Source organism: Staurois parvus, unplaced genomic scaffold (assembly GCF_062004578.1).
Source record: "Staurois parvus isolate SC_StPar_1 unplaced genomic scaffold, SC_StPar_1.0 ptg000272l, whole genome shotgun sequence".
NCBI classification, from domain to species: Eukaryota; Metazoa; Chordata; class Amphibia; order Anura; family Ranidae; genus Staurois; species Staurois parvus.
In genome coordinates this window covers 1,922,501-1,934,425 of record NW_028318068.1, presented here as the reverse complement: position 1 = coordinate 1,934,425, position 11,925 = coordinate 1,922,501, and the positions used below count along the sequence as shown (strand labels likewise).

At 45.3% G+C, this 11,925-nt stretch overlaps 1 protein-coding gene across 1 annotated transcript in view; it reads left to right on the top strand.

Moving 5' to 3' along the window:
• Nucleotides 1-440: 440 nt before the first annotated feature.
• Nucleotides 441-11,925, top strand: part of LOC149459135 (tetraspanin-36-like) — a 31,417-nt gene continuing 19,932 nt past the window's right edge. The window contains exon 1 of the mRNA XM_089681601.1: nt 441-595. Coding sequence (XP_089537727.1) covers nt 536-595 — 60 coding nt within the window. The 5' untranslated portion in view covers nt 441-535. The remainder of the gene's footprint in view (nt 596-11,925) is intronic.

Here is an 11,925-nt window from a genome sequence, read left to right as displayed (position 1 = left end):
TAGTGTTAGATGTACTAGCAGATTTAGATACACCAACAAATTGAAGCCAAACTCCAGCTAATCAGTCACATCTGTCATTTTTTCTTTTTTTTTCTTTTAGGATAAAGGTTTTACATAAATAAATAAAAACTGATCCTTGCAAGCAACACTGCCCGTGGTAAATGTTTTGCCTCAACCCTCTAACTGCTACATCCGCAGGACAGCTTGTTCTCTTGAAAACCAACAAACTTACTGGCTGGATCAGCAGGTGAAAATAAAAGAAAGACGAAAAGAAGAAAGCTAATGCAGCCACCACACCTCAGAATAATCTGCACTACAATAAATGCTTCCTTTGCACCTCTGGCGTGTTCTCAGTGCTGAGCATACAGGGCGTCCATTGCTATGAGGAAATGATGTCAGTGCTTTGTGTATCACCTATGGGGGAGGGGGTCATGTGACTGCAGGGAAGGCTCATAGCATGTGATGTGCGGCTTTTTATTCCAGTTGTATAGGGAGGTAGAGGCAGTGCCTGGGGAAGCCTGAGAAGAGCCGCACAATGGGGATCGCAGCCTGCACTTCCAAAACCTTCCTGATCCTCATCAGCCTTGTCTTCCTGGTGAGTCCACACCGACCCATCTACCCATCAGCTCCAATTCACAAACCTTTCCTTCAGGGAGATCGGATTTATATTCGACCATCCGCTGAATATAACTGTCACTTGTTCTTGTAGGACCCTTCTTCCTTTGTATTGGCTTTGTGAGCGATTTGTCTGCTGGCTAGTAATGGACACAAAGCCGGGCTGTCCATAAGAAGGGCCCTTTGTTATAATGCTGAGAAATCGCAGGAGCTCACCCAAACGCTGAGGCTTGGAGGACCTTCTCTTTTGTTTTTTAATCTTCAGAATGAGAATATCGATTGACCAATCTCTCTTTTTTTTTTTTTTTTTAATATATTTTTATCTTAGGTACTTATATAGCGCCGTCAATTTATACAGTGCTTTACATGGCAGTACTCGGGTCGCTGGTCCAAATCCCAACCACGGCACCACCTGCCTGGACTCTGCATGTTCTCCCCGTGCCTGCGTGGGTTTCCTCCAGGTACTCCGGTTTCCTCCCACATTCCAAAGACATGCTGGTAGGTTAATTGTCTCCTGTCTAAATTGTCCCTAGTATGTGTATGTATGAATGTGAGTTAGGGACCTTAGATTGTACGCCCCTTGAGGGTTAGGGACCTTAGATTGTACACCCCTTGAGGGTTAGGGACTGATGTGAATGTACAATATATATGTAAAGCGCGGAGTACATTGATGGCGCTATATAAGTACCTGAAATAAATTAAAATAAATATTGTACATTCTTATCAGTCCCTAACCCTGAAGGGGCGTACAATCTAGGGTCCCTAACCCTGAAGGGGCGTACAATCTAGGGTCCCTAACCCTGAAGGGGCGTACAATCTAGGGTCCCTAACCCTGAAGGGGCGTACAATCTAGGGTCCCTAACCCTGAAGGGGCGTACAATCTAGGGTCCCTAACCCTGAAGGGGCGTACAATCTAGGGTCCCTAACCCTGAAGGGGCGTACAATCTAAGGTCCCTAACCCTCAAGTGGCGTACAATCTAAGGTCCCTAACCCTCAAGTGGTGTACAATCTAAGGTCCCTAACTCACATTCTTACATACACATACTAGGGACAATTTAGACAGGAGCCAATTAATCTACCAGCATGTCTTTGGAGTATGGGAAGAAACTGGAGTACCCAGAGGAAACCCACGCAGGCACAGGGAGAACATGCAGACTCCAAGCAGGTGGTGCTGTGGTTGGGATTTGAGCCAGCGACCCGAGTACTGCCAGGAGGAAGTGCTAACCATTTAGCCACTGTGCTGCCCATTTTTTTTTCCTTTTTGCATGCTAGTCTAATATCACAATACGAATTGGTTATTAAAGTTCCCAAAATTCTCATTAGGCTCCATGTACACTGCAACTGATAAACGCACATTTAGGAGCTTTTCTGTTTTGTTTTTTTTCAGCAGCCCCTGAACTCTCCCTAATGTTTTCCTATGTGTCCATATACACATCTTCGTTTACAGGCAGTTGAGTTTACAGTCGTTTTTTTTTTTTGTTTTTTTTTAACGTGCCAAACGTTCAGAAGTAGATTTTATCAGCATTTCAAATGCTTGTAAACGCGGCTAACTACGTTTATAAGTGTTTGTGTTTGGAAATTGTTTTTTAACTCTTCCATTTCCAGATGCTGTCCAGAGCCTTTTTTCATCATGAAAAATGCATGCAAAGCGTTTTCCTGGTACTCAAATGGACCCGGTACACCATACTTTGAGGTTTTGCATGAAAGAAAATATGTCGGACATTGCTGCAATAATGTCTGCAGAGAAATGAGCCGGAACATCCAAACACCACAAAAAGAAAAAAGACAGCTAATCTCAACACATACTGCTCTCTCTGCTTCTGATCTCTTTATTTCTTTCAAAAGGTCTGAAATAGTTAATTTTTTACTATGTTTCAGTGCATTCTGGGCATTTTGGAAGGTCTCCTGAGGTTGTCTTTAAAGAACACTTCTAAACACAAACGCTCATAAGCCAGTATGCAAACGCAGCTAAACAGATGGTTTTTAACCTACGGTTTCCATCGTTCAGAAGTGTACATGGGGCCGAAGACAGAAACATTTACAAAAATGTAATATATTATCTTTTCATTTCTGAGCATGCCCAGTCTTGGTCACTTTTTTTTTTGTACAAATACTATACTAATTATATAAAAATCGTTCGTTCTGTTATCTTTCGAGAAAAAGTTTCGTGCTTGTTCCTTCAGATGTTTTCACATGAACTGTCAAAAGCTGTGTACTAATGATCAGATTATCGGACAATCGGGGTTTTTTTTTGTGATTTTTCTCATTGTGTGCACCAGCCATAGGGCTCAGCAAGCGCAATCTGACCATCAACTTTAGATCTATAAAAACGATGTAATGTGACCTATCTAATGTATACAATCAGTCTGTAAATGATTAGGCAGACCCTTGCACTATATAATTGAGGTTGTACAATCAGATTGTAAGGTGTGTGTGTGTGTGTGGTGAATTTTAGTTTTAGGCCCCTTTCACATGGCTGTTCCATTTTTGTTTTGTTTTTTTCATCCCATTTTTGGTCATTTATAGTCATGTTTCATCCCCATCTTACCACACTGCTCTACTGCAATGTACCCCGCGGCTACACGGGCCAAGCGCCCCGACCTACCCCGCGGCTACACGGGCCAAGCGCCCCGACCTACCCCGCGGCTACACGGGCCAAGCGCCCTGACCTACCCCGCGGCTACACGGGCCAAGCGCCCCGACCTACCCCGCGGCTACACGGGCCAAGCGCCCCGACCTACCCCGCGGCTACACGGGCCAAGCGCCCCGACCTACCCCGCGGCTACACGGGCCAAGCGCCCCGACCTACCCCGCGGCTACACGGGCCAAGCGCCCCGACCTACCCCGCGGCTACACGGGCCAAGCGCCCCGACCTACCCCGCGGCTACACGGGCCAAGCGCCCCGACCTACCCCGCGGCTACACGGGCCAAGCGCCCCGACCTACCCCGCGGCTACACGGGCCAAGCGCCCCGACCTACCCCGCGGCTACACGGGCCAAGCGCCCCGACCTACCCCGCGGCTACACGGGCCAAGCGCCCCGACCTACCCCGCGGCTACACGGGCCAAGCGCCCCGACCTACCCCGCGGCTACACGGGCCAAGCGCCCCGACCTACCCCGCGGCTACACGGGCCAAGCGCCCCGACCTACCCCGCGGCTACACGGGCCAAGCGCCCCGACCTACCCCGCGGCTACACGGGCCAAGCGCCCCGACCTACCCCGCGGCTACACGGGCCAAGCGCCCCGACCTACCCCGCGGCTACACGGGCCAAGCGCCCCGACCTACCCCGCGGCTACACGGGCCAAGCGCCCCGACCTACCCCGCGGCTACACGGGCCAAGCGCCCCGACCTACCCCGCGGCTACACGGGCCAAGCGCCCCGACCTACCCCGCGGCTACACGGGCCAAGCGCCCCGACCTACCCCGCGGCTACACGGGCCAAGCGCCCCGACCTACCCCGCGGCTACACGGGCCAAGCGCCCCGACCTACCCCGCGGCTACCATGGCCTTGGCGCCCCGACCTACCCCGCCGCTACCATGGCCTTGGCGCCCCGACCTACCCCGCCGCTACCATGGCCTTGGCGCCCCGACCTACCCCGCCGCTACCATGGACTTAGCGCCCCGCTGCTACTATGGCCTTAGCACCCTATCACATCCTTCTGCTACTATCTGTACCACTATCCCCTCCCTCCTAGATTGTAAGCTCCAAGGAGCAGGACCCTCGAACCCCTCGTGTATCGCATTGTATTGTTACTGTATTGTCTCCCACTATAATGTAAAGCGCTGAGCAAACTGTCGGCACTATATAAATCCTGTATAATAATACTATGTTCTAGCACTCCAACCTACCTGACCTCCAAAGAATTCCCTATTGTAAACCCTGGCAGTGGTAGACAGTAAATATCTGTAGTCACCCCGGTGGATACGTCTGTTTATATCACGCACTGCCATACTATTAGTAGTGCTAGCAAAGTATTTACCTTCTACATAATGATGGCATTTTAGAGACCCCGCTAAGTAAAACACACAGCTGTACGTCTTTTGCTGTCCCTTTTCTTGTCCTTTATCCTCACAGCCAAGGTTAAATGTTCTCCTGTTATTATTTTACTTTTGTACAAAGAACAAAACTTCCCCATTCTACTCTGAAGTGGAGGAACTAGACTGACTACATGCAAAGTACATTTTTTTACTGTCAGATTCTTAGTCAAATTCTGACCTGTTTTATCAGGAAATGGTTACTTGTGACATTCACATATGTTTTTGCAAAAACTTGAGGAAACTTAAAAAAAAAAAAAAAAAAAAATATTTTGTAAAAAAAAAAATAAACAAAAAACAGATTCCGCAGGGAGAATAAAGGGAAAGGACAGGCTTTTTTTTTTAAACTGAAAATAAATATTTCTTTATGTGCATAAAATCTTGTTTTACATTGGAGCCATATAGAACAGGGTGTAGGGTTGTGTGAGTTGCTCATCTGACTCATTCAGCTGTGTGTGTAATCTGAGCTTCACCTTGTCAGCTCCTGAAGCTATATTTGCCCTTTCTTGTTTGAAAAAAATAATCTGTGTAACCACGTGATAAAAAACTCGATCTAACCCTGTTCAGCTCTATACTTGTGGAGTGTAATCCAGAGCCAATGCTACAACCAGCTGAAAGCGACATGTGCCTCCCGAGCAACTAGTCTGGAATTGGTGATTCAGGTTTATTGTGAAACCGGTTTTACTGATGACCACTAGACTGTAAAATCCTTCCTGTGAAATAACAACTCTGTGTTTTATTCTACAGAAATGTGATGACAAAGTGCACAAGACACATCATACACAATGGTGTCACTGGACTTTTGCCTCTCACTTCCCCACCAGCATGTGACCCGGCGACTGGCTGATTGCGTATCAGGAATGGTGTATAGAGGGCGATATAATCATTTGGTGGATGCTTTGATGGGGTGTTTTATATAGCTAATAAACACATAAAGGTAGGACTGGTAGTCATTGCTTACCCCAGGTTCACACCGAAGCGTTTTAGGCAGCATTTTTCAGAAACGCAGTACAGTCCATTTAACATGATTTCCTATGGCACACGTTCACATCTCCGCGTTTTCACCCGGCGCGTTTTTTGGAAAGGGTCAGGGACTTTTTTGAACGCAAAAAGTTTCATTTTTGGTTCTATAGACTTCAATGGAAATGCTGCATGTAGTGCAAGTATGCTGCATTTTTGATGGGTTTTTGATGCGTTTTGCGGTTTAAATCTGCCTAGCAACAAGAAAAAAATACGCAAAACATTTAAAAAATACAAAAACGCAATGCAGAAACTGCTCAAATGTAACCCGCATAGGTGTGAACCTAGCCTTAAAGTGTATCTACACCCAGGAACAAAAATGTACTACAGGCGTACCTCAGTTCACGAACTCCTCGGCTAACGTAATTTTCGTTTTACGAATGAAAATCCATTAAAAATAATTGTACGGTTTACAAATTTTTTTTTTTTTTTTTGCAATACGAACAGATTAATTGGTTTTCAGTGCATTTACAATTTTTTTTTTTTTTTTTTTTTTTTTTTTTTTTTAATCATGTCCCTGTACAGTATTTATGCTTTTAAAGTGCACTTTATAAAGAGTTTTGAACAGATAAGACTTTTTTTTTTCACTTTTTTCTGACCTCCGGAACGGATTAATTGGTTTTCAATGCATTCCTATGGGAAACTGCATTTCGGTTTACAAAATTTTTGCAATACGAAAAGAACAAATTAAATTCGTAAACCGAGGTACACTTGTATATTGCAGCTTACCCGTCCTTATATGTGGTGGCTGCATTGGTTTTCTCTTTTGGGATTTTTTCCTTTCATCTGGTGATTCTGTTAGTAACACACTTCCTATCCTAGGGTGACAACGTGTACTGTACTGTATCTGTAGATGAGCAGCGTTGTCACCAGTGCTTTTTTTTTTTTTCTCTCAGAGAAAAGGTACAGGAACTCCCTCCACCAACCCCCTCCCACCTAGTCGCCTTGTATTTTTGCCCCTACCCACTTCCAAGCACCGTTCCTTGGTTCCAACCCCTACTCCACTCCCAGTACTGCCCATTTCGGACAATACAGAGTATCGTTTTGTAATGCCAAGTCATTTGTATGGTTTTTGTTAACGATAATAAGGCAGTAAAATAGATCCCCTGTAGCAAGCAACAATAGATCCCCTGCCAACATACCCCCAGCAACAATAGATCCCCTGCCAACATGCCCCCCAGCAACAATAGATCCCCTGCCAACATACCCCCCAGCAACAATAGATCCCCTGCCAACAGATTCCCCAGCAACAATGGATCCCCTGCCAGCAGATTCCCCCCAGCATTAATAAATCCCCTGCCAACATATCCCCCCAGCAACAATAGATCCCCATGCCAATAGATTCCCCCAGCAACAATAGATCCCCATGCCAATAGATTCCCCCCAGCAACAATAGATCCCCATGCCAATAGATCCTCCCCAGCAACAATAGATCCCCTGCCAATAGATTCTCCCCAGGAACAATAGATCCTCTGCCAATAGATTCTCCCCAGCAGTAATAGATCCCCTGCCAATAGATTCTCCCCAGCAACAATAGATCCCCCTGCCAGCAGATTCTCCCCGGCAACAATAGATCCCCCTGCCAGCAGATTCTCCCCGGCAACAATAGATCCCCCTGCCAGCAGATTCGCCACAGAAACAATAGATCCCCCTGCCAGCAGATTCGCCACAAAAACAATAGATCCCCCTGCCAGCAGACTCCCCCCAGCAACAATAGATCCCCCTGCCAGCAGACTCCCCCCAGCAACAATAGATCCCCCTGCCAGCAGATTCCCCCCAGCAACAATAGATCCCCCTGCCAATAGATTCCCCCCAGCAACAATAGATCCCCCTGCCAGCAGATTCCCCCCAGCAACAATAGATCCCCCTTCCAATAGATTCCCCCCAGCAACAATAGATCCCCCTGCCAATAGATTCTCCCCAGCAACAATAGATCCCCTGCCAATAGATTCCCCCCAGCAACAATAGATCCCCTGCCAGCATATTCCCCCCCCCCCCAGCAACAATAGACCTCACCAGCGACAATAGCTCTTCCCCAGCACCAATAAACTCCCAACAGCCAGCAGTAACAGACCAACCAGCAGCGAGCCAAAGTAAATCCCTCCTAGTGATTATGTTGCCCCCTGGCAAAATAAGACCAACCCCCTGTAAAAATAAATCCCCTCCAGCAACAACAGATCCCTCAGCACCCCTTTCCATTACATGCATTCAGTGCTGGAGGTGGCAGAACTGCATTCCTGCTGAAAAAAAGCCCTGGTTGTCACACTGGAACTGATTTAGGGCTACAGAACATCTCTCCTTCTCATTACCTATATAACAGAGGGAGGTGTTCTGTAGTCCACAGAGGAGGACTGAGCAGCACTGATAACACTGCTGCATGCACAGGATCAATTGTATCTTTTAGCACCTATCAAACACAAAATACTTTTGATTGTATATTTAACAGGCCAATAGGGACCATATATGAGAAACTAAATTTTTTCTTTGTTGCGTGTAAAGTGGACCTTTTGCTCATTTTTTATTTTTATTTTTTTTGGCGGGGGCACAATCCCCATTTTCTGCAGAACACTCTCAGCAATTCAGCCTCTCACCTAGGAGAGAACGACGCATTCGTTCCGCTCAAAGCCCCCAGAGCAATGTCCCATATCCCAGGAGGCTTCAGGGCTGTGTATATCCCACTGCGCATGCGCAGTGCAGCGTCATCAGGAGTCTGGTTGCTGGGACCCTAGAGGGTGGTATGAGTACTGGCATGTGTTGGCTTTCAGGGGGCACTGGATTCACTGTGCGGGGGGGGGGGGGGGGGGAGGGGTTTCCTATGTTGCTGCGTGCTGTAATGCACTACTGTGTGTTGCGCTGCTCTAGCAAAAATGATGCAGGAGCCATTTTTAGTCCATTGAGGTGCATTTGTCAGCTTGTTTACAATATAATGGCCTGCCTTAATACACGGCCTAATGTGTGTCAGTGAGCATATTTTAACCCCTCGCCCTCCAGAGGATTTCCCCCTCCCCTTCCTAACCGGGCCGTTTTTTGCGATACGGCGATGCGTTACTTTAACTGACAATTGCGCAGTCATGCAACACCGCACCCAAATGAAATTTACATCCTTTTTTCTCCACAAATTTAGCTTTCTTTCGGTGGTGTTTGATCGCCTGTACGTTTTTAAATTTTTTGCGCTATAAAAAAAAATGCCGACAATTTTGAGAAAAAAAAACTATTTTTGACCTTTTTGCTATTCAACATGTCCAGTAAAAAAAAAAAATCAAATTTCGTCATAAATTTAGGCCAAAATGTATTCTGCTCCATGTCTTTGATTAAAAAAAATCCCAATACGTGTAAATTAATTAATTGGTTTACGTGAGAGTTATAGCGTTTACAAATGGCAGTATAGATAATGGAATTTTTTTAATTTTTTTTTTCAACTAGTAATGACAGTGATTAGTGACTTATAGCAGGATTGGGGGAGGGGGGACTGATTTGGTGTCACTGACATCCCCAGTGACACCAATACAGTGATCAGCACTAAAAAAAAGCACTGACACTGTACTAATGGCACTGGGCAGGAAGGAGTTAACATGAGGGGTGATCAAAGGGTTAACTGTGTGTAGGGGTGTTTTACTAGGGGGCGGTGTCTGTGTGCTTCACTGTAATCGCACTGCTCTGGATGGCCATCCAGAGGAGTGTGCTGAGCCAACATGGAGGAGAACTGTTAGTGAACAAAGCAGTCTTCTTCCCCGTCGGTGATCGGCAGAAATCACCAGGCGCCAGCGAGTAATTACCGGCTGGGAACCAGTGATTGACAGCCGCGGCTGTGAATGGCGGCACGGGTGGAGCGCGTGCGTGCGCCCTACCCGGAAATGCAAAATCACGTGTATATATATATATGTATGTATGTATATGTGATTTTGCACACCTGTGCCGCCCTGTAGCAGTATTTCTGCTATGGGCGGTCTGGAAGCGGTTTAACTCAACACCGTGCTCCACACTGGTGGGAATAGACCTTTATGCAGGCCATACATGGTTCGAATTCCGAACGATTTTTCATCCGAAAATCGAAACGTCGTTCGTTCTGTAATCTGAGAGTACCATCAATGATTTCGAAAATCGGTCTTTTTTACAAAAATTCCAGCATGCCCAATAAACAAAATGAGGAGGAACCACGAAAATCGGCCGATGCCATTGCCCCACTAACAGAGCGAAAATCGACCAATTTATTCTTAGGTCCGATTTTCGTATGAAAATCGTTTGGCATTCGAACCATGTATGGCCTGCATTAGTATACTTTTTGTTTTTGAAGCGAATTATTATTATACAGTATTTATATAGCGCCAAAGGGTATGCTCAGCGCTGTACAGTAGTAAGGGGGACATAACATGAGACAAGACAGAAACAATACAATACATGAGGGGATCGAGGGCCCTGCTCTTTCGAGTTTACAATCTAGGAGGGAGGAGATGGCTGTGGGGGATGGAGTGGTGGGAGGAGTGGAGGAGGTTAGTTGTTAGGTGAGGTCGGGTGTTAGGTGAGGTTGGGGTAGGCTTCCCTGAAGAGGAGGGTTTTCAGGGTGCGCCTGAAGGTGAGGAGGGTAGGTGACAGTCTGATGGATTGGGGGAGGGAGTTCCAGAGGATGGGGGAGGTCCTAGAGAAGTCCTGCAATCGGGCGTGGGAGGAGGAGACCAGGGAGTGAATCTTTATAATGCAGCATGTTTCATTTTCTCCCAGCACACAGCAGGTTAGTATGAACTAGGCCATAGATTTAAACTTGTCATTGCATCAGGCCTGCGTTGAGCAGTGACTGGGCCCTAAGGCTGGCCATACATTATACAATTTTCTTCAGAATTTTACTTTAGATTTACCAAAATCCATATAATAGGGGGTCAAACCTAAATACTTTCAATTGTATCCAATTAGACAGGCCCTTGCACTACATAGCTGAAGGTAAATCTAAAGGAAATTGGACAGTGTATGGCCAGCCTTACTTTATGAATAATTTGTTAATAGGGTCTGCAAACTAGGAACACGCACAGGTGTGCGCTGATAGTTCTCTGCTGCAATGTTAAAGGGTAACTCCACTTTCCTGGGGAAAAATATGCAAATAAAACAGTAGTACATAAGCAATTGCTACGCCAGTCCTATTATAACTGAATGTTATTCAAAACGACCTTTCCTTTACAATCTGCAGCCTCTCATTTTCTGTAAAATGCAATCTAATATGGCAGCCTGGAGGCAACACAAAGATGGTATACAGAACGCCCTCCAGAAATGTCATTTCCTGCTTGTCATTGGCTCACTGATTTATTTTATGTCACCAGAATTCTGCACTAAGATTCAAATCCTTTTTTTTTTTTTTTTCCTCTGCAACAAAAAAATGTCACTTGGTGAGGAATTCCCAAAGGGAAAACACGCCTAAAGGGATGCAGACCCTGCCACTTTCCTCACTAGAACCCTGCAAGTCACCCCCCTTTCACATTCACTTTGCACATGGACACACACACACACAGCTGTTTCTTCAGAATAATAAAAGGTAGGAGTGTGCAACAGTTTGTTAAAATCCCTGCAATGTATATAGATCACCCAGAGAGGAACACTTTCTTTTGTTGAGGGAAAAAAAAAAAAAAAAGTTACTCTTTAACATTCTCAGGGCATGGGACATTATACTGTAAGAGTATTGTGAGCACAAGCTGGGTATTAAGGTGCCTTAGCAACAAGAATAATAACATTTAGTGTTGTGTATAGGTCCTTGTCATACGTGTGTAATGCATCAGTGATCATTTTGCAAATGATACTGGAGGAAAAAGGAACTAAAACCCCTGGGAGGAAGCAATGACACGCATACCTATTTCCAGCTTAGACAATGTTGTAAACCTGTGTGTTGTCTTTTTTTTTTTCTAATTTATTATTAATAATAGTAAAATTTTGTGTGTGTGTGTGCGTATATATATATATATATATATATATATATATATATATATATATATATATATTATATTTAAAAAAAAAATTATATTTATTATTATACATTTTTTTTTTTTTTTTTTTTTTTTTTTTTTTTTTAAATTAATTTATATACTATTGCAGACTATTTTGTAGTGGAGTTTCACACTCATACTCCATAGATACCATGGATTTCACATCCAGCACTGATGGGATCCAGCACTGCTTTGTAATCTGCAACCGCCTCTGCTCACTCTCCAGCCTCCTCCCTGTACAATACAGGGGTAATGTCCCTGTATTGTACGTGATGACACTGAGACTCCAC